Raw genomic sequence first — 27,983 nt, forward strand, 5'->3', positions numbered from 1 at the left:
AGTTGTGGCATCAGTTGTGGCATCAGTTGTGGCATCAGTTGTGGCATCAGTTGTGGCAGCAGTTGTGGCAGCAGTTGTGGCATCAGTTGTGGCATCAGTTGTGGCATCAGTTGTGGCATCAGTTGTGGCATCAGTTGTGGCATCAGTTGTGGCATCAGTTGTGGCATCAGTTGTGGCATCAGTTGTGGCATCAGTTGTGGCATCAGTTGTGGCATCAGTTGTAGCATCAGTTGTGGCATCAGTTGTGGCAGCAGTTGTGGCAGCAGTTGTAGCAGCAGTTGTAGCAGCAGTTGTAGCAGCAGTTGTAGCAGCAGTTGTAGCAGCAGTTGTAGCATCAGTTGTAGCATCAGTTGTAGCATCAGTTGTAGCATCAGTTGTAGCATCAGTTGTAGCAGCGGTTGTAGCAGCAGTTGTAGCAGCGGTTGTAGCATCAGTTGTAGCATCAGTTGTAGCATCAGTTGTAGCATCAGTTGTAGCATCAGTTGTAGCATCAGTTGTAGCATCAGTTGTAGCATCAGTTGTAGCATCAGTTGTAGCATCAGTTGTAGCATCAGTTGTAGCATCAGTTGTAGCATCAGTTGTAGCATCAGTTGTAGCATCAGTTGTAGCATCAGTTGTAGCACCAGTTGTAGCACCAGTTGTAGCACCAGTTGTAGCACCAGTTGTAGCACCAGTTGTAGCACCAGTTGTAGCACCAGTTGTAGCATCAGTTGTAGCATCAGTTGTAGCATCAGTTGTAGCATCAGTTGTAGCATCAGTTGTAGCATCAGTTGTAGCATCAGTTGTAGCATCAGTTGTAGCATCAGTTGTAGCATCAGTTGTAGCATCAGTTGTAGCATCAGTTGTAGCATCAGTTGTAGCATCAGTTGTAGCATCAGTTGTAGCATCAGTTGTAGCATCAGTTGTAGCATCAGTTGTAGCATCAGTTGTAGTATCAGTTGTAGTATCAGTTGTAGTATCAGTTGTAGTATCAGTTGTAGTATCAGTTGTAGTATCAGTTGTAGTATCAGTTGTAGTATCAGTTGTAGCATCAGTTGTAGCATCAGTTGTTAGCATCAGTTGTAGCATCAGTTGTAGCATCAGTTGTAGTATCAGTTGTAGTATCAGTTGTAGTATCAGTTGTAGTATCAGTTGTAGTATCAGTTGTAGCATCAGTTGTAGCATCAGTTGTAGTACCAGTTGTAGCATCAGTTGTAGCATCAGTTGTAGTATCAGTTGTAGTATCAGTTGTAGCATCAGTTGTAGCATCAGTTGTAGCATCAGTTGTAGCATCAGTTGTAGCATCAGTTGTAGCATCAGTTGTAGCATCAGTTGTAGCATCAGTTGTAGCATCAGTTGTAGCATCAGTTGTAGCACCAGTTGTAGTACCAGTTGTAGTATCAGTTGTAGCATCAGTTGTAGCATCAGTTGTAGCATCAGTTGTAGCATCAGTTGTAGCATCAGTTGTAGCATCAGTTGTAGTATCAGTTGTAGTATCAGTTGTAGTATCAGTTGTAGTATCAGTTGTAGTATCAGTTGTAGCATCAGTTGTAGCATCAGTTGTAGCATCAGTTGTAGCATCAGTTGTAGCATCAGTTGTAGCAGCAGTTGTAGCAGCAGTTGTAGCATCAGTTGTAGCATCAGTTGTAGCATCAGTTGTAGCATCAGTTGTAGCATCAGTTGTAGCATCAGTTGTAGCATCAGTTGTAGCATCAGTTGTAGCATCAGTTGTAGCATCAGTTGTAGCATCAGTTGTAGCATCAGTTGTAGCATCAGTTGTAGCATCAGTTGTAGTATCAGTTGTAGTATCAGTTGTAGCATCAGTTGTAGCATCAGTTGTAGCATCAGTTGTAGCATCAGTTGTAGCATCAGTTGTAGTATCAGTTGTAGTAACAGTTGTAGCATCAGTTGTAGCATCAGTTGTAGCATCAGTTGTAGCATCAGTTGTAGCATCAGTTGTAGCATCAGTTGTAGCATCAGTTGTAGCATCAGTTGTAGCATCAGTTGTAGCATCAGTTGTAGCATCAGTTGTAGCATCAGTTGTAGCATCAGTTGTAGTAACAGTTGTAGCATCAGTTGTAGCATCAGTTGTAGCATCAGTTGTAGCATCAGTTGTAGCATCAGTTGTAGCATCAGTTGTAGCATCAGTTGTAGCATCAGTTGTAGCATCAGTTGTAGCATCAGTTGTAGCATCAGTTGTAGCATCAGTTGTAGCATCAGTTGTAGCATCAGTTGTAGCATCAGTTGTAGCATCAGTTGTAGCATCAGTTGTAGCATCAGTTGTAGCATCAGTTGTAGCATCAGTTGTAGCATCAGTTGTAGCATCAGTTGTAGCATCAGTTGTAGCATCAGTTGTAGCATCAGTTGTAGCATCAGTTGTAGCATCAGTTGTAGCATCAGTTGTAGCATCAGTTGTAGCATCAGTTGTAGCATCAGTTGTAGCATCAGTTGTAGCATCAGTTGTAGCATCAGTTGTAGCATCAGTTGTAGCATCAGTTGTAGCATCAGTTGTAGCATCAGTTGTAGCATCAGTTGTAGCATCAGTTGTAGCATCAGTTGTAGCATCAGTTGTAGCATCAGTTGTAGCATCAGTTGTAGCATCAGTTGTAGCATCAGTTGTAGCACCAGTTGTAGCACCAGTTGTAGCACCAGTTGTAGCACCAGTTGTAGCATCAGTTGTAGCATCAGTTGTAGCATCAGTTGTAGCATCAGTTGTAGCATCAGTTGTAGCATCAGTTGTAGCATCAGTTGTAGCATCAGTTGTAGCATCAGTTGTAGCATCAGTTGTAGCATCAGTTGTAGCATCAGTTGTAGCATCAGTTGTAGCACCAGTTGTAGCACCAGTTGTAGCACCAGTTGTAGCACCAGTTGTAGCATCAGTTGTAGCATCAGTTGTAGCATCAGTTGTAGCATCAGTTGTAGCATCAGTTGTAGCATCAGTTGTAGCATCAGTTGTAGCATCAGTTGTAGTACCAGTTGTAGCATCAGTTGTAGTACCAGTTGTAGTACCAGTTGTAGTACCAGTTGTAGCATCAGTTGTAGCATCAGTTGTAGCACCAGTTGTAGCACCAGTTGTAGCACCAGTTGTAGTATCAGTTGTAGTATCAGTTGTAGCATCAGTTGTAGCATCAGTTGTAGCATCAGTTGTAGTATCAGTTGTAGTATCAGTTGAAGTATTAGTTGTAGCATCAGATGTAGCATCAGTTGTAGCATCAGTTGTAGCATCAGTTGTAGTACCAGTTGTAGTACTAGTTGTAGCATCAGTTGTAGCATCAGTTGTAGTATCAGTTGTAGCATCAGTTGTAGCACCAGTTGTAGTACCAGTTGTAGTACCAGTTGTAGCATCAGTTGTAGTATCAGTTGTAGTATCAGTTGTAGCATCAGTTGTAGTATCAGTTGTAGTATCAGTTGTAGTATCAGTTGTAGTATCAGTTGTAGTATCAGTTGTAGCATCAGTTGTAGCATCAGTTGTAGCATCAGTTGTAGCATCAGTTGTAGCATCAGTTGTAGCATCAGTTGTAGCATCAGTTGTAGCATCAGTTGTAGCATCAGTTGTAGCATCAGTTGTAGCATCAGTTGTAGCATCAGTTGTAGCATCAGTTGTAGCATCAGTTGTAGCATCAGTTGTAGCATCAGTTGTAGCATCAGTTGTAGCATCAGTTGTAGCATCAGTTGTAGCATCAGTTGTAGCATCAGTTGTAGCATCAGTTGTAGCATCAGTTGTAGCATCAGTTGTAGCATCAGTTGTAGCATCAGTTGTAGCATCAGTTGTAGCATCAGTTGTAGCATCAGTTGTAGCATCAGTTGTAGCATCAGTTGTAGCATCAGTTGTAGCATCAGTTGTAGCATCAGTTGTAGCATCAGTTGTAGCATCAGTTGTAGCATCAGTTGTAGCATCAGTTGTAGCATCAGTTGTAGCATCAGTTGTAGCATCAGTTGTAGCATCAGTTGTAGCATCAGTTGTAGTATCAGTTGTAGTATCAGTTGTAGTATCAGTTGTAGCATCAGTTGTAGCATCAGTTGTAGCATCAGTTGTAGCATCAGTTGTAGCATCAGTTGTAGCATCAGTTGTAGCATCAGTTGTAGCATCAGTTGTAGCATCAGTTGTAGTATCAGTTGTAGTATCAGTTGTAGCATCAGTTGTAGCATCAGTTGTAGCATCAGTTGTAGCATCAGTTGTAGTATCAGTTGTAGTATCAGTTGTAGTATCAGTTGTAGTATCAGTTGTAGTATCAGTTGTAGTATCAGTTGTAGCATCAGTTGTAGCATCAGTTGTAGCATCAGTTGTAGCATCAGTTGTAGCATCAGTTGTAGCATCAGTTGTAGCATCAGTTGTAGCATCAGTTGTAGCATCAGTTGTAGCATCAGTTGTAGCATCAGTTGTAGCATCAGTTGTAGCATCAGTTGTAGCATCAGTTGTAGCATCAGTTGTAGCACCAGTTGTAGCACCAGTTGTAGCACCAGTTGTAGCACCAGTTGTAGCACCAGTTGTAGCACCAGTTGTAGCATCAGTTGTAGCATCAGTTGTAGCATCAGTTGTAGCATCAGTTGTAGCATCAGTTGTAGCATCAGTTGTAGCATCAGTTGTAGCATCAGTTGTAGCATCAGTTGTAGCATCAGTTGTAGCATCAGTTGTAGCATCAGTTTTAGTACCAGTTGTAGCATCAGTTGTAGTATCAGTTGTAGTATCAGTTGTAGTATCAGTTGTAGCATCAGTTGTAGCATCAGTTGTAGTATCAGTTGTAGCATCAGTTGTAGTATCAGTTGTAGTATCAGTTGTAGCATCAGTTGTAGCATCAGTTGTAGTATCAGTTGTAGCATCAGTTGTAGTGTCAGTTGTAGCGTCAGTTGTAGCGTCAGTTGTAGCGTCAGTTGTAGTGTCAGTTGTAGCGTCAGTTGTAGTATCAGTTGTAGTATCAGTTGTAGCATCAGTTGTAGCATCAGTTGTAGCATCAGTTGTAGTATCAGTTGTAGCATCAGTTGTAGCATCAGTTGTAGCATCAGTTGTAGCATCAGTTGTAGTATCAGTTGTAGTATCAGTTGTAGTATCAATTTTAGTATCAGTTGTAGTATCAGTTGTAGTATCAGTTGTAGTATCAGTTGTAGTATCAGTTGTAGTATCAGTTGTAGTATCAGTTGTAGCACCAGTTGTAGCACCAGTTGTAGCATCAGTTGTAGCATCAGTTGTAGCACCAGTTGTAGCACCAGTTGTAGTACCAGTTGTAGTACCAGTTGTAGTATCAGTTGTAGTATCAGTTGTAGTATCAGTTGTAGCATCAGTTGTAGCATCAGTTGTAGCATCAGTTGTAGCATCAGTTGTAGCATCAGTTGTAGCATCAGTTGTAGCATCAGTTGTAGCATCAGTTGTAGTGCCAGTTGTAGCATCAGTTGTAGCATCAGTTGTAGTATCAGTTGAGGTATCAGTTGTAGTATCAGTTGTAGCATCAGTTGTAGCATCAGTTGTAGCATCAGTTGTAGCATCAGTTGTAGTATCAGTTGTAGCATCAGTTGTAGCATCAGTTGTAGCATCAGTTGTAGCATCAGTTGTAGTATCAGTTGTAGCATCAGTTGTAGCATCAGTTGTAGCATCAGTTGTAGCATCAGTTGTAGCATCAGTTGTAGCATCAGTTGTAGCATCAGTTGCAGCATCAGTTGCAGCATCAGTTTTAGCATCAGTTGTAGCATCAGTTGTAGCATCAGTTGTAGCATCAGTTGTAGCATCAGTTGTAGCATCAGTTGTAGTATCAGTTGTAGTATCAGTTGTAGTATCAGTTGTAGTATCAGTTGTAGTATCAGTTGTAGTATCAGTTGTAGTATCAGTTGTAGCACCAGTTGTAGCACCAGTTGTAGCACCAGTTGTAGTACCAGTTGTAGTACCAGTTGTAGTACCAGTTGTAGTACCAGTTGTAGTACCAGTTGTAGTATCAGTTGTAGCATCAGTTGTAGCATCAGTTGTAGCATCAGTTGTAGCATCAGTTGTAGCATCAGTTGTAGCATCAGTTGTAGCATCAGTTGTAGCATCAGTTGTAGTATCAGTTGTAGCATCAGTTGTAGCATCAGTTGTAGCATCAGTTGTAGCATCAGTTGTAGCATCAGTTGTAGCATCAGTTGTAGCATCAGTTGTAGCATCAGTTGTAGCATCAGTTGTAGCATCAGTTGTAGCATCAGTTGTAGCATCAGTTGTAGTATCAGTTGTAGCATCAGTTGTAGCATCAGTTGTAGCATCAGTTGTAGCATCAGTTGTAGCATCAGTTGTAGTATCAGAGGGTGCCTGACTACAAGCCACATCCCAGAGGGTGCCTGCCTAGAGGACATCATCCCATGTGATTGAAGCGCACCAAACATAGGTAAATATCCAAATTCTGATCATAATTAATCAAAAGGGCTTATGTACAGACCCACTTAGAGACATGCAGTGTTACACTTGTTGATTTGACTCGATTTGTATATATTTCAGGAGTCTGCAGTTCTGCTGGAGATGTGGTGCTACCTGCTGCTGACAACATCCCAGAGGGTGCCTGGCTACGAGCTACATCCCAGAGGGTGCCTGACTACGAGCCACATCCCAGAGGGTGCCTGACTACGAGCCACATCCCAGAGGGTGCCTGACTACTAGCCACATCCCAGAGGGTGCCTGACTACAAGCCACATCCCAGAGGGTGCCTGACTACAAGCCACATCCCAGAGGGTGCCTGACTACAAGCCACATCCCAGAGGGTGCCTGACTACAAGCCACATCCCAGAGGGTGCCTGCCTAGAGGACATCATCCCATGTGATTGAAGCGCACAAAACATATGTAAATTTCCAAATTCTGATCATAATTAATCAAAAGGGCTTACGTACAGACCCACATAGAGACATGCAGTGTTACACTTGTTGATTTGACTCGATTGGTATATATTTTAGGAGTCTGCAGTTCTGCTGGGGATGTGGTGCTACCTGCTGCTGACAACATCCCAGAGTGTGCCTGGCTACGAGCTACATACCAGAGGGTGCCTGACTACGAGCCACATCCCAGAGGGTGCCTGACTACAAGCCACATCCCAGAGGGTGCCTGACTACAAGCCACATCCCAGTAGGTGCCTGACTACAAGCCACATCCCAGAGGGTGCCTGCCTAGAGGACTTCATCCCATGTGATTGTAGCGCACCAAACATAGGTAAATTTCCAAATTCTTATCATAATTAATCAAAAGGGCTTATGTACAGACCCACATAGAGACATGCAGTGTTACACTTGTTGATTTGACTCGATTAGTAAATATTTCAGGAGTCTGCAGTTCTGCTGGGGATGTGGTGCTACCTGCTGCTGACAACATCCTAGAGGGTGCCTGGCTACGAGCTACATCCCAGAGGGTGCCTGACAACGAGCCACATCCCAGAGGGTGCCTGACTACAAGCTACATCCCAGAGGGTGCTTGACTACAAGCCACATCGCAGAGGGTGCCTGACTACAAGCCACATCGCAGAGGGTGCCTGACTACAAGCCACATCCCAGAGGGTGCCTGACTACAAGCCACATCCCAGAGGGTGCCTGACTACAAGCCACATCCAAGAGGGTGCCTGACTACAAGCCACATCCCAGAGGGTGCCTGACTACAAGCTACATCCCAGAGAGTGCCTGACTAGAGGATATCATCCCATGTGATTGAAGCGCACCAAACATAGATAAATTTCCAAATTCTGATCATAATTAATCAAAAGGGCTTATGTACAGACCCACATAGAGACATGCAGTGTTACACTTGTTGATTTGACTCGATTGGTATATATTTCAGGAGTCTGCAGTTCTGCTGGGGATGTGGTGCTACCTGCTACGAGGGTGCCTGGCTACGAGCTACATCCCAGAGGGTGCCTGACAACGAGCCACATCCCAGAGGGTGCCTGACTACAAGCTACATCCCAGAGGGTGCTTGACTACAAGCCACATCCCAGAGGGTGCCTGACTACAAGCCACACCCCAGAGGGTGCCTGACTACAAGCCACATCCCAGAGGGTGCCTGACTACAAGCCACATCCAAGAGGGTGCCTGACTACAAGCCACATCCCAGAGGGTGCCTGACTACAAGCTACATCCCAGAGAGTGCCTGACTAGAGGATATCATCCCATGTGATTGAAGCGCACCAAACATAGATAAATTTCCAAATTCTGATCATAATTAATCAAAAGGGCTGATGTACAGACCCACATAGAGACATGCAGTGTTACACTTGTTGATTTGACTCGATTGGTATATATTTCAGGAGTCTGCAGTTCTGCTGGGGATGGGTGCTACCTGCTGCTGACAACATCCCAGAGGGTGCCTGGCTACGAGCTACATCCCAGAGGGTGCCTGACTACAAGCCACATCCCATAGGGTGCCTGACTACAAGCCACATCCCAGAGGGTGCCTGCCTAGAGGACATCATCCCATGTGATTGAAGCGCACCAAACACGGGTAAATTTCCAAATTCTGATCATAATTAATCAAAAGGGCTTATGTACAGACCCACATAGAGACATGCAGTGTTACACTTGTTGATTTGACTCGATTGGTATATATTTCAGGAGTCTGCAGTTCTGCTGGGTATGTGGTGCTACCTGCTGCTGACAACATCCTAGAGGGTGCCTGACAACGAGCCACATCCCAGAGGGTGCCTGACTACAAGCTACATCCCAGAGGGTGCTTGACTACAAGCCACATCCCAGAGGGTGCCTGACTACAAGCCACATCCCAGAGGGTGCCTGACTACAAGCCACATCCCAGAGGGTGCCTGACTACAAGCCACATCCCAGAGGGTGCCTGACTACAAGCTACATCCCAGAGAGTGCCTGACTAGAGGACATCATCCCATGTGGTTGAAGCGCACCAAACATAGATAAATTTCCAAATTCTGATCATAATTAATCAAAAGGGCTTATGTACAGACCCACATAGAGACATGCAGTGTTACACTTGTTGATTTGACTCGATTGGTATATATTTCAGGAGTCTGCAGTTCTGCTGGGGATGGGTGCTACCTGCTGCTGACAACATCCCAGAGGGTGCCTGGCTACGAGCTACATCCCAGAGGGTGCCTGACTACAAGCCACATCCCATAGGGTGCCTGACTACAAGCCACATCCCAGAGGGTGCCTGCCTAGAGGACATTATCCCACGTGATTGAAGCGCACCAAACATAGGTAAATTTCCAAATTCTGATCATAATTAATCAAAAGGGCTTATGTACAGACCCACATAGAGACATGCAGTGTTACACTTGTTGATTTGACTCGATTAGTAAATATTTCAGGAGTCTGCAGTACTGCTGGGGATGTGGTGCTACCTGCTGCTGACAACATCCTAGAGGGTGCCTGGCTACGAGCTACATCCCAGAGGGTGCCTGACAACGAGCCACATCCCAGAGGGTGCCTGACTACAAGCCACATCCCAGAGGGTGCCTGACTACAAGCCACATCCCAGAGGGTGCCTGACTACAAGCCACATCCCAGAGGGTGCCTGACTACAAGCCACATCCCAGAGGGTGCCTGACTACAAGCCACATCGCAGAGGGTGCCTGACTACAAGCCACATCGCAGAGGGTGCCTGACTACAAGCCACATCCCAGAGGGTGCCTGACTACAAGCCACATCCCAGAGGGTGCCTGACTACAAGCCACATCCAAGAGGGTGCCTGACTACAAGCCACATCCCAGAGGGTGCCTGACTACAAGCTACATCCCAGAGAGTGCCTGACTAGAGGATATCATCCCATGTGATTGAAGCGCACCAAACATAGATAAATTTCCAAATTCTGATCATAATTAATCAAAAGGGCTTATGTACAGACCCACATAGAGACATGCAGTGTTACACTTGTTGATTTGACTCGATTGGTATATATTTCAGGAGTCTGCAGTTCTGCTGGGGATGTGGTGCTACCTGCTACGAGGGTGCCTGGCTACGAGCTACATCCCAGAGGGTGCCTGACAACGAGCCACATCCCAGAGGGTGCCTGACTACAAGCTACATCCCAGAGGGTGCTTGACTACAAGCCACATCCCAGAGGGTGCCTGACTACAAGCCACACCCCAGAGGGTGCCTGACTACAAGCCACATCCCAGAGGGTGCCTGACTACAAGCCACATCCAAGAGGGTGCCTGACTACAAGCCACATCCCAGAGGGTGCCTGACTACAAGCTACATCCCAGAGAGTGCCTGACTAGAGGATATCATCCCATGTGATTGAAGCGCACCAAACATAGATAAATTTCCAAATTCTGATCATAATTAATCAAAAGGGCTGATGTACAGACCCACATAGAGACATGCAGTGTTACACTTGTTGATTTGACTCGATTGGTATATATTTCAGGAGTCTGCAGTTCTGCTGGGGATGGGTGCTACCTGCTGCTGACAACATCCCAGAGGGTGCCTGGCTACGAGCTACATCCCAGAGGGTGCCTGACTACAAGCCACATCCCATAGGGTGCCTGACTACAAGCCACATCCCAGAGGGTGCCTGCCTAGAGGACATCATCCCATGTGATTGAAGCGCACCAAACACGGGTAAATTTCCAAATTCTGATCATAATTAATCAAAAGGGCTTATGTACAGACCCACATAGAGACATGCAGTGTTACACTTGTTGATTTGACTCGATTGGTATATATTTCAGGAGTCTGCAGTTCTGCTGGGTATGTGGTGCTACCTGCTGCTGACAACATCCTAGAGGGTGCCTGACAACGAGCCACATCCCAGAGGGTGCCTGACTACAAGCTACATCCCAGAGGGTGCTTGACTACAAGCCACATCCCAGAGGGTGCCTGACTACAAGCCACATCCCAGAGGGTGCCTGACTACAAGCCACATCCCAGAGGGTGCCTGACTACAAGCCACATCCCAGAGGGTGCCTGACTACAAGCTACATCCCAGAGAGTGCCTGACTAGAGGACATCATCCCATGTGGTTGAAGCGCACCAAACATAGATAAATTTCCAAATTCTGATCATAATTAATCAAAAGGGCTTATGTACAGACCCACATAGAGACATGCAGTGTTACACTTGTTGATTTGACTCGATTGGTATATATTTCAGGAGTCTGCAGTTCTGCTGGGGATGGGTGCTACCTGCTGCTGACAACATCCCAGAGGGTGCCTGGCTACGAGCTACATCCCAGAGGGTGCCTGACTACAAGCCACATCCCATAGGGTGCCTGACTACAAGCCACATCCCAGAGGGTGCCTGCCTAGAGGACATTATCCCACGTGATTGAAGCGCACCAAACATAGGTAAATTTCCAAATTCTGATCATAATTAATCAAAAGGGCTTATGTACAGACCCACATAGAGACATGCAGTGTTACACTTGTTGATTTGACTCGATTAGTAAATATTTCAGGAGTCTGCAGTACTGCTGGGGATGTGGTGCTACCTGCTGCTGACAACATCCTAGAGGGTGCCTGGCTACGAGCTACATCCCAGAGGGTGCCTGACAACGAGCCACATCCCAGAGGGTGCCTGACTACAAGCCACATCCCAGAGGGTGCCTGACTACAAGCCACATCCCAGAGGGTGCCTGACTACAAGCCACATCCCAGAGGGTGCCTGACTACAAGCCACATCCCAGAGGGTGCCTGACTACAAGCCACATCCAAGAGGGTGCCTGACTACAAGCCACATCCCAGAGGGTGCCTGACTACAAGCTACATCCCAGAGAGTGCCTGACTAGAGGATATCATCCCATGTGATTGAAGCGCACCAAACATAGATAAATTTCCAAATTCTGATCATAATTAATCAAAAGGGCTTATGTACAGACCCACATAGAGACATGCAGTGTTACACTTGTTGATTTGACTCGATTGGTATATATTTCAGGAGTCTGCAGTTCTGCTGGGGATGGGTGCTACCTGCTGCTGACAACATCCCAGAGGGTGCCTGGCTACGAGCTACATCCCAGAGGGTGCCTGACTACAAGCCACATGCCATAGGGTGCCTGACTACAAGCCACATCCCAGAGGGTGCCTGCCTAGAGGACATCATCCCATGTGATTGAAGCGCACCAAACATAGGTAAATTTCCAAATTCTGATCATAATTAATCAAAAGGGCTTATGTACAGACCCACATAGAGACATGCAGTGTTACACTTGTTGATTTGACTCGATTGGTAAATATTTCAGGAGTCTGCAGTTCTGCTGGGGATGTGGTGCTACCTGCTACGAGGGTGCCTGGCTACGAGCTACATCCCAGAGGGTGCCTAACAACGAGCCACATCCCAGAGGGTGCCTGACTACAAGCTACATCCCAGAGGGTGCTTGACTACAAGCCACATCCCAGAGGGTGCCTTACTACAAGCCACATCCCAGAGGGTGCCTGACTACGAGCCACATCCCAGAGGGTGCCTGACTACAAGCCACATCCAAGAGGGTGCCTGACTACAAGCCACATCCCAGAGGGTGCCTGACTACAAGCTACATCCCAGAGAGTGCCTGACTAGAGGATATCATCCCATGTGATTGAAGCGCACCAAACATAGATAAATTTCCAAATTCTGATCATAATTAATCAAAAGGGCTTATGTACAGACCCACATAGAGACATGCAGTGTTACACTTGTTGATTTGACTCGATTGGTATATATTTCAGGAGTCTGCAGTTCTGCTGGGGATGGGTGCTACCTGCTGCTGACAACATCCCAGAGGGTGCCTGGCTGCGAGCTACATCCCAGAGGGTGCCTGACTACAAGCCACATCCCATAGGGTGCCTGACTACAAGCCACATCCCAGAGGGTGCCTGCCTAGAGGACATCATCCCATGTGATTGAAGCGCACCAAACACGGGTAAATTTCCAAATTCTGATCATAATTAATCAAAAGGGCTTATGTACAGACCCACATAGAGACATGCAGTGTTACACTTGTTGATTTGACTCGATTGGTATATATTTCAGGAGTCTGCAGTTCTGCTGGGGATGTGGTGCTACCTGCTGCTGACAACATCCTAGAGGGTGCCTGACTACGAGCTACATACCAGAGGGTGCCTGACTACGAGCCACATCCCAGAGGTTGCCTGACTACGAGCCACATCCGAGAGGGTGCCTGACTACAAGCCACATCCCAGAGGGTGCCTGACTACAAGCCACATCCCAGAGGGTGCCTGACTACAAGCCACATCCCAGAGGGTGCCTGACTACAAGCCACATCCCAGAGGGTGCCTGACTACAAGCCACATCCCAGAGGGTGCCTGACTACAAGCCACATGCCAGAGGGTGCCTGACTACAAGCCACATCCCAGAGGGTGCCTGACTACAAGCCACATCCCAGAGGGTGCCTGACTACAAGCCACATCCCAGAGGGTGCCTGCCTAGAGGACATCATCCCATGTGATTGAAGCGCACCAAACATAGGTAAATTTCCAAATTCTGATCATAATTAATCAAAAGGGCTAATGTACAGACCCACATAGAGACATGCAGTGTTACACTTGTTGATTTGACTCGATTGGTATAAATTTCAGGAGTCTGCAATTCTGCTGGGGATGTGGTGCTACCTGCTCCTGACAACATCCCAGAGGGTGCCTGGCTATGAGCTACATCGCAGAGGGTGCCTGACTACAAGCCACATCCCAGAGGGTGCCTGACTACAAGCCACATCCCAGAGGGTGCCTGACTACAAGCCACATCGCAGAGGGTGCCTGACTACAAGCTACATCCCAGAGGGTGCCTGACTACAAGCCACAACAAGATTTGTGAAGATTTCACATTTCGTTGGCCTGTTTAATTCATTCTTGGAAGTATATGTGCTTTTCGAATTGTTGTCAACGTACTTGAAATGAGGTACTTCATTACAAGTATGTAGACAGAATACATGTTAAACTTGTATCGAGGTACTATACAAGTTCATGTATTCACATACAAAAACTGCATGTTTGTAATGAGGTACTTCATTACAATCATGTAATTATAACATGCTTGCAATGAAGTACCTTATTGCAAGTATGTAAACGTTTCATGTGCGTAATGAAGTACCGCATTACAACCGTGAAACAAGTTAAGTTAATTTGTAATGCAGTTTGCTCATTACAAAATACGAAACAACATAAGTTTATTTGTAGTAAATTCATAACAAATAAAAAGAGAACAATATGTTTAAGGAGTGTGTTTAAGTGTTTATTAGACATTAAGTTTTGTATTGTTACTACTTAATTTGTCTTTCAATTATTTATTAGTCTAATTGTTTACATGGTATTTGTTCTGGGGTAGCTTACATGGTGGCCACCATGTTGTTTTGTTGGTAACTCTTAAAGCTTTTAATGTGAAAGGTCATGACATTGTGTTGTGTGAATATGGAGGTTGTTTAAGAGTACTCATTACCGAGGTTATTTAATTACAAAGGTCATGACAATGTCATAGAGTCCTCATTAACGAGGTGATTTAATTACAAATGTCATGACAATGTCATAGAGTACTCATTAACGAGGTGATGTAATTACAAAGGTCATGACAATGTCATAGAGTACTCATTAACGAGGTTATTTCAATTATAAAGGTCATGACAATGTCATAGAGTACTCATTAACGAGGTGATTTAATTACAAAGGTCTTGACATTGTCTTAGCTGTATAGAGTACTCATTAATAGGTTAATATAATTATAATTATGAAGGTCATGACATTGTCTTAGCTGTATAGAGAACTCATTAACAAGGTTTTATAATTACAAAGGTCATGACGTTGTCTTAGCTGTATAGAGTACTCATTAACAAGGTTTTATTATTACAAAGGTCATGACATTGTCTTAGCTGTATAGAGTACTCATTAACAAGGTTTTATAATAACAAAGGTCATGACATTGTCTTAGCTGTATAGAGTACTCATTAACAAGGTTTTATAATTACAAAGGTCATGACATTGTCTTAGCTGTATAGAGTACTCATTAACAAGGTTTTATAATAACAAAGGTCATGACATTGTCTTAGCTGTATAGAGTACTCATTAACAAGGTTTTATAAATACAAGGCCATGACATTGTCTTAGCTGTAAAGAGTACTCATTAACAAGGTTTTATCATTACAAAGGTCATGACGTTGTCTTAGCTGTATAGAGTACTCATTAACAAGGTTTTATTATTACAAAGGTCATGACATTGTCTTAGCTGTATAGAGTACTCATTAACAAGGTTTTATAATAACAAAGGTCATGACATTGTCTTAGCTGTATAGAGTACTCATTAACAAGGTTTTATAATTACAAAGGTCATGACATTGTCTTAGCTGTATAGAGTACTCATTAACAAGGTTTTATAATAACAAAGGTCATGACATTGTCTTAGCTGTATAGAGTACTCATTAACAAGGTTTTATAATTACAAAGGTCATGACATTGTCTTAGCTGTATAGAGTACTCATTAACAAGGTTTTATAATTACAAAGGTCATGACATTGTCTTAGCTGTATAGAGTACTCATTAAAAGGTTTTATAATTACAAAGGTCATGACATTGTCTTAGCTGTATAGAGTACTCATTAACAAGGTTTTATAATTACAAAGGTCATGACATTGTCTTAGCTGTATAGAGTACTCATTAACAAGGTTTTATAAATACAAGGCCATGACATTGTCTTAGCTGTAAAGAGTACTCATTAACAAGGTTTTATAATTACAAAGGTCATGACATTATCTTATCTGTATAGAGTACTCATTAACAAGGTTTTATAATTACAAAGGTCATGACATTGTCTTAGCTTTATAGAGTACTCATTAACAAGGTTTTATAATTACAAAGGTCATGACATTATCTTATCTGTATAGAGTACTCATTAACAAGGTTTTATAATTACAAAGGTCATGACATTGTCTTAGCTGTACAGAGTACTCATTAACAAGGTTTTATAATAACAAAGGTCATGACATTGTCTTAGCTGTAAAGAGTACTCATTAACAAGGTTTATAATTACAAAGGTCATGACATTATCTTATCTGTATAGAGTACTCATTAACAAGGTTTTATAATTACAAAGGTCATGACATTGTCTTAGCTTTATAGAGTACTCATTAACAAGGTTTTATAATTACAAAGGTCATGACATTATCTTATCTGTATAGAGTACTCATTAACAAGGTTTTATAATTACAAAGGTCATGACATTATCTTATCTGTATAGAGTACTCATTAACAAGGTTTTATAATTACAAAGGTCATGACATTGTCTTAGCTTTATAGAGTACTCATTAACAAGGTTTTATAATTACAAAGGTCATGACATTATCTTATCTGTATAGAGTACTCATTAACAAGGTTTTATAATTACAAAGGTCATGACATTGTCTTAGCTGTACAGAGTACTCATTAACAAGGTTTTATAATAACAAAGGTCATGACATTGTCTTAGCTGTATAGAGTACTCATTAACAAGGTTTTATTATTACAAAGGTCATGACATTGTCTTAGCTGTATAGAGTACTCATTAACAAGGTTTTATAATTACAAAGGTCATGACATTGTCTTAGCTGTATAGAGTACTCATTAACAAGGTTTTATAATTACAAAGGTCATGACATTGTCTTAGCTGTATAGAGTACTCATTAACAAGGTTTTATAATTACAAAGGTCATGACATTGTCTTAGCTGTATAGAGTACTCATTAAAAGGTTTTATAATTAAAAAGGTCATGACATTGTCTTAGCTGTATAGAGTACTCATTAACAAGGTTTTATAATTACAAAGGTCATGACATTGTCTTAGCTGTATAGAGTACTCATTAACAAGGTTTTATAAATACAAGGCCATGACATTGTCTTAGCTGTAAAGAGTACTCATTAACAAGGTTTTATCATTACAAAGGTCATGACATTGTCTTAGCTGTATAGAATACTCATTAACAAGGTTTTATAATTACAAAGGTCATGACATTATCTTATCTGTATAGAGTACTCATTAACAAGGTTTATAATTACAAAGGTCATGATATTGTCTTAGCTGTATAGAGTACTCATTAACAAGGTTGTATGTATACAAAGGTCATGCCATTGTCTTAGCTGTATAGAGTACTCATGAACAAGGTTTTATAATATAATAATAACATAAAATAATAATAATAATAAATAATAATTAGAGGGGGTAACATTACAAAGAAGCAATTGTTGTAATGGTTACACACTCAGATGTATTACGATCCCTTTTGTGGGGTGGGAGATGACAACCTTCACGTGGTCCACCCTGTTGTTAACTAATTGTCATCAGCTGTATATACGTATGTATATATAGCTCTATGCATCTAACCAATCTACCCCATCAGGTAAGATGGAATTTGACTCGATGAACTTTCAAGAATGTTCATGATCAGTCCATGAACATGCCTTAAACAGTTCACAACATATTCATTAGAGCAGTTCATGAACCAAGTTCAAGAACTGTTTATCTGTTCAATTGATGGACATTTGATAGGGGAACAAAAGGGAAGCGACGAGTTCTTTATTGGCCGTTTAAAACCAGCAGGGTCGTTGCCAGGTGATAAAGGCCCAAGCAGAAGGCGAGGGCCTATATCGCACGGCAACATACGTTTAAGAACAAGTCACTACTCTTTTATTCCCATTAATAAATGCCCTTTTGTTATAAAGCGCGCTTAGAAATAGATATTCGCGCGCGCTTAGAAATAGATTACGCCCTGTTACTAAAAGCTATGAATTGCGCGTTCGGCATGAGTATATTGGCGTACGTAGGCCTGACACGCGGAAGCCGGCCGGTTATAAACAGCTCCAGCTGGGCCCAATTTCATGGCTCTGCTTACCGTAAGCAAACAATCAGCGCTTACGGAAGCAGGGAATTCTGTGTATACGGCAAGCGTATTTCATGGGTTAGCGGCGAATTTTGGCTTTTGCGCGTGCCTACTCCACGTTTCTAGGCATTCTACGCTTAAAAGGCTAGCTCAGAAAGCCGGTTATAAACAGCTCCAGCAGGGCCCAATTTCATGGCACTGCTTACCGTGAGCAAAGAATCAGCGCTTGCGGAAGCAGGGAATTCTGTGTATACGGCAAGCGTATTTCATGGGTTAGCGGCGAATTTTGGCTTTTGTGCGTGCCTACTGCACGTTTCTAGGCATTCTACGCTTGAAAGGCTAGCACAGAAAGCCGGTTATAAACAGCTCCAGCTGGGCCCAATTTCATGGCACTGCTTACCGTGAGCAAAGAATCAGCGCTTACGGAAGCAGTGAATTCTGTGTATAGGGCAAGCGTATTGGGAATAGTGTCATCAGTGGTCATTTCAACTTGGTTTTAGGTGGTTCCTCAGATGTTTAACCCAGGAGGGGGGGGGGGGGTGTCTGGCGGGCCCAATTCAGCAAATCTCAAGTCTGGCGGCTGATACTGGTATTAATTATAGTATTATTGGTCCTTTCTCTATCTGGTCATTTCAACTGCAGTTCCTCTGTTGTTTAACCCAGGGGGGGGGGGGGGGGGGGGTTGCAGGCCAATGCAGCGAAATTATTGTACTACTACTAGCATACTTGTTGTTATTAAATTATGGGCTCTCACGTTTTTAAAGAATACCAGGTCGACGCGTGGGGCCAGGGCTGGAGCTCCAGAAAGGGGGAGTTTTTAGAATTATGTATTTCAAGAGGCGGTATCGCTGAGTATGGATTGAATTTTTGGTGCGTCTTCATAAACTCTTGGAGTATCAAGAAGACGATAGGCCTACCCATGCCGGATTAACATGAGTTGAGATTTGTGAGTTTGGTGTTATTTACCGAGCTTTGTTTGTTTTGATTGACTGTTTGCAGGGAAGAGGTTGAATCAAGGAAGAGGCTGAGTGAGAAGAATGCAGAGGACTTGTAGCATATGGATAAAAGACAAAGAGACAACCAGGTTATTACAGTTTGGAGAAATCTTTCCATAAAGCTTTGTCCTTTTTCTTGAAACTGTACTTAATTTTGGTCCAATTCCAATCCATCAAGTAATTTATTTATTTGTTTATTTATTTATTCACTTAGGCTTTAAAAACTTCAAAACACACAGCAACAATAAGTAGAAATGTGTAATTTTTACATTATTAGTAAAATAATTAGAGACATATCAACAAAAAGCAAGCAGAAGCCTATAGGGATTGCCCAATAGGGAACCAAATCACTATCCAGTTCTTGAATTGGTCTCAACGTTTTGACTAGCTTGCTATAGTCATCGTCAAGAGATTGACTCCGCGGTAGTGCAGTTAATTATGATCCTATAAAGCTAAAGTAGTTGTCCCAGCCAATTTTCTATACCTTCCGCCCGGGTATAGTTACAAAGCAGGACAGTTCTTTTCAGAACAAGTCTCTCAAAAATCTGATAATCTACTCTTTGTGGTAGTAGAATAAAGAAAGACAGTTCTCTAAGAACAAACTCTACCTGGCAAGTAGAAACACACATGGTGTTACCGCAAACCAAATATATATTGATACCTCACCATGCAATGCCTAAATTCTTTTGTACCCTTTTCACTGATGAAAGAGGTTTCTAAAAAAATAATTGCCTTGTTAGTGATTTCCAATCCATGTTTAGTTTCACCTCACATGTAGGTACTTGTGAAATTTGTGTGTAATTTCTTTTCCCAAAAGACTTTGATGCTTTATTATTTTGTCGTTAACAAGACAAATAGTTAATTATTTTCTGCAAATTATTTATTATGACCCATCAAAATGAACTAGGCATATCTGAGCTTTTAAGGAACTGGTGGTTCTCAAATGTAATACTGTAAAAAATTAACTATGCCTAGTGATCAAATGCACACAAAACGTGCAACTACACAGCTGATGTAAATTTGTCCGATATTTGTCGTTTATTTTAGGTTGCGTAGAGAACCCTACTGAAGTACTTTCGACGAGCAGTAGCGTCTAGACAAACAGTAAGTACAGTCTTTCTTATGATTTTTCTCCTGTAGATGATCAGCGTATATTAATAGAAACATGAGTCTTTAACCAATAGTTCTTTTCCGAACCAACACTACTCATAAAGAGATTCACATAGTGTTATCGCAAAATGTTCTTATAGTTACAATTCCACCGTACAAAGTTTCAAATCCTACTAATGGTGGCATGGTGGGCATCAAATAGGTGGGGGTGGGGGGGGGGGTGACAAGGGGAGGGGGGGTGACAAGGGGAGGGGGGGTGACAAGGGGAGGGGGGCACAATATCAAATGTCCCCCCATCTTTTTGACCACCTTAATCATGAAGCCCAAGTATTGCACTGTGTAAGACCAACCCTGTGTCTCGCCATGGGCATTAATCCTGGGGGCTATAAGGATGACACAACTTTTTAGAAGGGTGGGGGACACTATATCAAATGTCCCCCCTCAAAATTTACCAAAGATTGCACCACAGAGCATCTAAAATGCAGAATTTTCCCGTGCCTATATCCGCTTAGGGCTTAGATGAAGTGTCATTTTTAGTAACAATACAAAGTATGAGAATACTAGTGAATTCTTTTTTTAAACCCTGACTTGCAGCTGCCCCCAAGCCGGTTTCCAATGCATCAGCTTTCTACAGTAGAGGGCGCCAGATTGCTGGTTACTCTGCCACGGATGCATTGCTACAATCAAGGTGAGTTTATTGGTTTTTTTTTAAAGTGGGGCCTTAAAAAAACATGGTGTTTTTTATATGGCATTAGTTCTATTTGTCCTCACAACCTGATGTTGATTTCTTTAGAGCACAACAACTTTTTTTTAATTCGGGAGACTTCTCTACTACCTCAGATTAGATTCTCTGAATGGACCCTACCCATGAAATATGCTAATTACATTCATGCATGCGTACAGACCCTGTTGGTTGCAGACGCGCAATCGCGTCTGCGTCACGCACCCATTAGCCATTTAAAAAAACAGCGCGATGCTCCCTCATTTTGCCAACCAAAACGTTAGTGCGCACGCGCTATGTGCAATTTACATATTTCATGGAAAGGGTCTATTGGGGAGACTTCTCAGTTCTGAAAAGAACTGTCCTGCTTCTTAAATACTACCTAGGCAGAAGGTAGGAAATCTACCTAGCAAGTAGATACGCATGTTGTTATCGCTAACATTGATACCTAGGTTATTGATACCCCACCGTGCAATGCCTCAAGTCCCATATTCTTAATGTTGTTTGTCCCCTCAGGCAAACCAACTCTAACGTCACGGTAAAGCGTACCCCTGGATTCCTGAGCGTCTCTAACTCAAAGAGGTTGTACCCGATCACAAGCTACCCGGCTGGAGGCAGAAGAGCATCCCCACAGCAGTCAAAGACGTCTCAGATCAGTCTTCAAGGGTAGGTCATTCACACACTTAAAAAAAAAAGTATTATTATTACTTTTTTACCCTTTCACCGATGTGTGTTAGCACTGTATACTCAGTACTTTGCCGATTGCTGTGGAAAAATATCACCAGCATGTTACTCGGGTGGGATTCGAACCCACAACCCTTGCAATTCTAGAGCAGTGTCTTACCAATAAGACTACCGTGACTGCCAGTAGCTAGAGGCAGTTTGAATCCTATGTTTTGGCAGCGGGTACCACAACGATATAATAGATGTTAACATAGGATTCGAACTGCCAATACGGGTACTGCATTAATATTCTTTAATTCTTTAATGTAACATTACCATCTATAACAATAATAACATTAATTAGTTTTTATCTCAAACTGCTCCACATACCTTGCAGAAAAAAACAAAATAAAATGAGTGCTTTGATATGCCCCTAAGTAATGGTGTGCTAAAGCTCTATGTAAGATGAGTATTATTATTAAATGATAAGTCAGCTGGTCCTGCTTGCTGGTCTCTCTTCAAAAGTTAGTTGTGGGCGAATCCTGATAAAGTGACGTTCACATTATTTGTTTCCCTTGTTACCAGGCAACAGCCAGAGCAGTCAAGTGCAGTGACAAGCCACTTGGAGGCATTCAACTCATCGTCTGCGGAGACTTTCTTCAACTCCCACCGGTCACTAAGACTGGTGAGAAACGGGTATTCTGCTTCCAGGTAACACTCATTGATCATGTTTTCTTCTGATTTGGACTTTCCATGAAAGTGGAAATTTTTGCATGATTTGTATTCTACTGGTGCTCGATCACAATCCACTCCTCTGGCTGGTAGCCGTGATGTTTTTTAAATCTGTCCTTAAGACTAATATCTTTTTAAAGAAGCTTTTTATTGATTGTGCATATATTATTAAATGTTTTTACGCTGAAGTGGATTTCATATATTGTTCCTTCCTGTGCATATATTGTTCCTTTACTAATTTATTTGGGTTTATTGTCTTAATGTTTTGCAATTTTTACTCTACGGATTGTTCTGTAAGGTTCTTGTATTTTCATTTGTTTGGATTGCTGTATATTTTCCTGTTGTAAAATTTTTAATATTTTTTTAATTATTTTGTTATGCGCTTGTGTACATTTTATGGAATGGGCGCAATACAAATGAATAAATTATTATTATAATAATAATAATTTTTATTATTTCAGGAAAGCTCTAAAGACTCGTTTCTTTGACTCCTAATTTTGTTCTCCTTATTTTTGCTGTTCTATTATTCTACTTGTTAAAGCACTGTACTAAACAGCTTTGTAAGAGCATCATATAAACGCTTTTATCATTTTGAATTGCATTGTATTGTATCAAATTGTTGATTGTATTGCTTTGCATTGTATTGCATTGTATGGTATTGTATTGCATCACATTGTATTGTATTAATTGTTTTGCATTGCATTGTATTGTAATGTAGGTCTATTCTAGTTGTATTCTATTCTTACAACCACTTTAAAATCCTTTAAACATAGTCTGTATTTTCTTTCTGCAGTCGGCAGCATGGACTCAGTGCATCCAGCTTACAATGGAACTCACTCAAGTCAAACGCCAAGATGATCCCGTCTTCATCAATATCTTGCAGAATATACGCATTGGAAGGTAACAAATCTGTCATGTGCACTATATCAAGATTATCAGAATCGAAAAACTTCATTGAAATACGGACAAGCACTTTCATTTTAACGGTAACAGTTATTTTCGCAACAAGTGAAAAACAAGTAAAATAAATTTCAACTAAAATTTTCTTTGAACTGTAGATGTCCACAGGAGCTATGTGATCGTCTGACTGCTACGGCCAATCACATCATCGATCGGGATGGTATCCTAGCAACTAGGCTGTGTACCCACAAACAGGACGTTGACCTCTTGAATCAGGTTCACCTCAAGAAACTGACCGGTAAGAAAAGCTAATGTGATTTACTGTAAGGTGTCATGGACGAGTGGTTTAGAGTGTCCAATTCAAGATCTATTGGTTAAGTCCTCGGAGTGTAGGTTTTGAATCATGGTTTCTCATTGGGTCCTTGAGCAAGATTCTATGCTATAATTGCTTTTCTTCATGACTGCACCCAGTGTACCTGCGAGGGTAAACGTTAATTTTGTGCATTGAAAAGCCACTGTGAGCTGCTGAAATGTCATGGCAGCTCAGGGCTGTATACAGTCACCCCAGGGAGCTGTTTTATGAGTAAGATTTAAAGGAACACGTTGCCTTGGATCGGTCGAGTTGGTCTTTGAAAAGCGTCCTGTAACCGTTTGTTATAAAATTGATATGGTTAGAAAGATGTTGTAAAAGTAGAATACAATGTACTACACAAATATGCCTCGAAATTGCGTGGTTTTACATCGTCGGCTAACACAGTCGGCCATTTAGTGGAGTCAAAACTTTTACTCCCATAATTGGCCGACCGTGTTAGTTCGCGACGTAAAATGAAAACGTGCAATTTTGAGTGATACTTAGTGTGGATCATTATATTTTACTTTTAAAACATCTTTCTAACCACATGCATTTCATAACAAACGGTTTCAAATTTTCATAGACCAACTCGTCCGATCCAAGGCAACGTGTTCCTTTAACGTATGTCACGTTCATCGGATTCAAATTTTGGGGAATAAAAACTTATGTATTTTTCCATAACCATGTTACTTCGAGGTGAACTGGTTCTTGAAATGCTTCATAATATTGAAAGCTGCTTTGTAGGTTTAAAAACCAAATGCTTTTAATTGATATTTTAAGAGTGATTACCAAATGTATATTTTCCTTTTGAACATGTTGAAGGCACTAGACAATGACTGGTAATGACTCAAATTATACAATACATAAAAAGTTACTTCATAAACGAACAATGGAGAGCTGCCGATAGTATAAAACATTGTAAGAAACGACTCCCTTTGAAGTAACACAGATTTTGAGAAAGTGGTAATTTCTCACTAAAACATTTGAATCTAGGAAAGACTTTAGGCCTGCCATGTAGTAAGAACACATATTTGTGCAACAAGGGTGTTTTTCTTTTTTTGATTGTTTTCTGGCAATTTCGATGACCAATTTAGCCCAAATTTTTCATCTGGATTTGTTATTTTATACATCAATGTTGGGATACTGAGAATATCTTTGACAAAACTACCAACTTTGTCCAACTGATGCTTTTTAACTTTAACAGGAGATCCTAGAGTGTTTGATGCCTGGGACAGCGACCCCAACCTAGTGAGTATTATCAACAGTCAGTGTCCAGTCCCTAGGAGTCTTGAGCTTAGGGTTGGAGCCCAGGTCATGCTGGCCAAGAATCTTGACGTACAGCAGGGTCTGGTCAACGGAGCTAGAGGGGTGGTAACAGGGTTCGGCGCAGGGGAAACTGGTAAGCTTAAACTAATATAAAAAAACGGATCCTGGAAAAGTTTGTCCCTTGCAAAAGATCGTTGTTTTATGTTGTGAAGTGTGTTTGGTATGTCAGTACTGTAGGGTAGAAGACGAAGAATTCCCCCAACCCATATTGTTTTGTGTATGTATTAGGATGTCATGGCCGAGTGGTTAAGAGCATTGAATTGGTTAAGTCATCCAGATGTTGGTTCGAGTCCCGGTCATGACACTTGTGTCCTTGAGCAAGATCAGGCCTCTAGGCCTATGCTTCGTTTTTAAAAGGCAAGGGCACCGAGGCATTTTCTCCTTGGTATATAAATGGGCACCCTATGAGGAAATTGTAAACCTCTACAGGAGCATTCCAAGGTCACCAAGGCAATGACCAGGGGGCACGGAGGCAAATGCCTTCGTTGCCTCCGTGAAGTTTCAAGCCTGCAAGATGCCTTCAAATACTATAATTGCTTCTCTTCACCCAGGGTGATAAATGGGTTCCTGTGAGGGTAGAGGTTAACTTTGTGTTTGAAAAAGCCTTCAGAGTGCCAAGCTGAGAAAGATAACAAAGAATGTTGTTGGCCAAATGACCAGTCAGTCGATTTCGAGAAACGCTAGGATTAATCCTATCTCGATTTAGGACGAGTAACCTGTCCTAACTTAGGATGGGTTCAATGCATCCTCGGAACATATTTGGATACGGAACTGAACTTGTCTTGTAAGTTAGGAGGAGTTTGGTGAAATCATCGGCAGGGCACTAGTGCAAAGCTGATGGCAACCCTTTTGCCAAATCGCTATGAATGAACTAGTTTGTATTACAAAATTTATTTGCTATTGTAAATTGTACCATATTAGTTGTACACGTGTATAAATTTGCTTTCCAAAATGGCAAGCATGGCTGCAGTTGAGAAACGTGCCATTGGTCCAAAGCGAATGAATTAATACATTAACCCTTTGTATTTGCAGGCCTACCCATAGTGAAGTTTATGTGCGGCGTTGAGCAGGCCATACGGATGGAACGTTGGCCGATACGAGCCGGTGCTGGTCTGGTACTCAGCCGTCGGCAACTCCCTCTCAAGTTGGCCTGGGCAATATCAATTCACAAAAGCCAGGTGAGATACTCAGTTTTCTAACATTCCAGTTGCACAACTCTGGGCCCAAATTCATAGAGCTGTTTTAGCCGCAAGAAGTAGATGCACATCAAAATTGGCTTGCCAAAATAATGTTACCAGCCAAAATACCCTGTCCCGTGTACAGTTTGTGACTGGTATTCTGCTTATTTCTGCTTAGCAGAAATATTTTTTTCTTCAGTGGCTCTTTGAAATTGGGCCCGGTGTTCATTAGTATTCTTTATTGCCATGTCACACGAGGCAATTTACAGGCAACCAGTTCGCAGGCAATCTCCAAGAAGAAAAGGCATTCATATCATTCTAATGTTCACATATTATTCTTTGGGATCGTATTAAAAAAGACAATGTTTATAAACAAATTACTCAGTGCTACTAATGTGTTCACTGTGGAATGCACTGCAGTTGGTTGCCTCCAAGTTGCCTGTGAAAAGTTGCCTTGTGTGGCAAGGTCCTTGCGTTATAAAAGTATGATGAGTGCTTTCCAGTTTCCTGTGGCTTTTTTTTATTTTTTTCAATTTTTTTAACACATTTTGTATTCTTGCATTATAAAAATTGAGTGCTTTACATTTTTAATTTTTTCTCGTGGCTTGTGTTGTTGTTCCACATATTCATTGCACTTTGGGTGATTTGATCCCTTCTCCCTTTTGCAGCCTTATCTTAGATTGTTTTTTAAAAGATGTGTTAAATGCTTTTATACAATCTATTGTTGTGCCTTTTGACTGGTTTGCATTGCAATTGTATTTTATTATGTAAATTGTATCAATTGTGCTTTAAATGTTGTTATGTTTGATTGTTATGTATTACTTGATCTGTTCTTGTCCCTTTTCTGAACAATCATTTTCTGTGATTGCTCGTGCCAGAAATGTTTACCCATATTTTTCAGTGTCAACTTGAAAATTTTTTATTACTTTGTTCTTCTTTGATATTTAGTTTTTACCTACACTGATCAATGTGTGTAAAGCACTGTCTAGTACTTAAAATGACATTTGGCTTTCTAGAGCAGTTGTCTGAACACTAGACCATCGTGCTTGCCCTATAGCTAGAGGCAGTTCGAATCCTATATTAGATTTGTGTTGATATATTTTACTAAAATATTATATATTGAATATTCTCATTTTGCTTGATTACGTCTTTGGTGCACTGCATTTATTTTTCTTTAAATTTTGTATTGATTTTAATTGACACTTTTATTATTCCAAAATTAGAAACATACCACTATAACCTAAGGGAGCCTAGGGTAAAAATAATGTACATACGTTTTAAGATAATCGTTTTATTAGTACATACATATTGATTGCTTTTATGGTAATTGCTTAGTAAGATTTGAAACTTTGCAAGGTAGTAGTATTAGGTGAGGGTTGCGGTAGCGCCATGTGTAAATCTCTCCAATGAGTAGTGTTGTTGGTTCTAGACAGAACCAAAGGTTGGCAACTGTTTTACTTACAAGTGCGTAGGCCTAATGGTTAATTGCTATAACACTCTCAATGAAATCTCATACTCATATCAGTTATCATTGTTTTGTATTTAACTGTATTTCAATACTTTCGCTCACAGGGAATGTCCTTAGACTGTGTGGAAATCTCGCTCGCTCGTGTCTTCGAGTGCGGCCAAGCCTACGTGGCTTTATCCCGAGCCCGTAATCTAGAGGGCCTACGCGTCGTTGATTTTGATCGGGCCTGCGTGCGCGCCCATCCGGACGTCGTCAAGTTCCATCACGTCTTGCGGAGGCAGCAGCGCATGATGCAGACTGAGATCGAAGACTACACACAAGATAAGGAAAACATCAGGCCGTATCTTTAGCAGGGATTAGTATATCAGGTTTTTATCTGAATTACAAGATTTTGAGTCAACCTGATAAAGAAAATCAGCTGTTACTTTCCACGTAGAAATAAATGCTGCTCTTCCATCTAGTGCTGAAGACACTGTTCATAAAACCTCTGTGAAATCTAAACTCCAGGGGTAACCAAAATGTGGAAATGTCGTTTTGAACAACCTCATAACATTTGGGTCCTAGATTCAAACTTTTTGTTGTTGTCAGCAATGACTCTCACCCTTGTCGTAGGAAAGCAGCTGTAAAGTGCTTTATCCATGGCACCCAGTTTGATTAACCAGAAAATAGTCGATCAGCAAGACTTAGCAAGAAACCGGTTGTGTGGAGTGTACATTTATAGTGCATTATGAGTGGTTGCCAGATTACTATGCAAAAACCCTCTGTGTGCTAAATACATGTATCGTGCAAAGCAACCTCAATGGATGAGAAATATCAGAA

The 27,983-nt window shown here is 41.7% G+C and overlaps 1 protein-coding gene and 1 long non-coding RNA gene across 2 annotated transcripts; both read left to right on the forward strand.

Annotated features, from left to right (window-relative positions):
• Window positions 1–18,763: 18,763 nt before the first annotated feature.
• On the forward strand, window positions 18,764–20,509 carry LOC117297922. The gene is made up of 3 exons (XR_004519925.1): window positions 18,764–18,803; window positions 19,762–19,818; window positions 20,419–20,509. It is a non-coding gene; the product is annotated as an uncharacterized LOC117297922 (long non-coding RNA).
• A 609-nt stretch (window positions 20,510–21,118) lies between these two features.
• Window positions 21,119–27,585, forward strand: LOC117297921 (ATP-dependent DNA helicase PIF1-like; the record flags this gene model as incomplete). The annotated part of the gene is made up of 7 exons (XM_033781106.1): window positions 21,119–21,211; window positions 21,794–21,919; window positions 22,734–22,840; window positions 22,999–23,138; window positions 24,397–24,591; window positions 25,551–25,696; window positions 27,269–27,585. Coding segments are annotated over 7 exons (1,053 nt in total), but the record flags the coding sequence as incomplete, so codon positions are not given.
• Between the last annotated feature and the right edge of the window lie 398 nt (window positions 27,586–27,983).

The sequence above is a fragment of the Asterias rubens genome, chromosome 12, assembly GCF_902459465.1.
Source record: "Asterias rubens chromosome 12, eAstRub1.3, whole genome shotgun sequence".
NCBI classification, from domain to species: Eukaryota; Metazoa; Echinodermata; class Asteroidea; order Forcipulatida; family Asteriidae; genus Asterias; species Asterias rubens.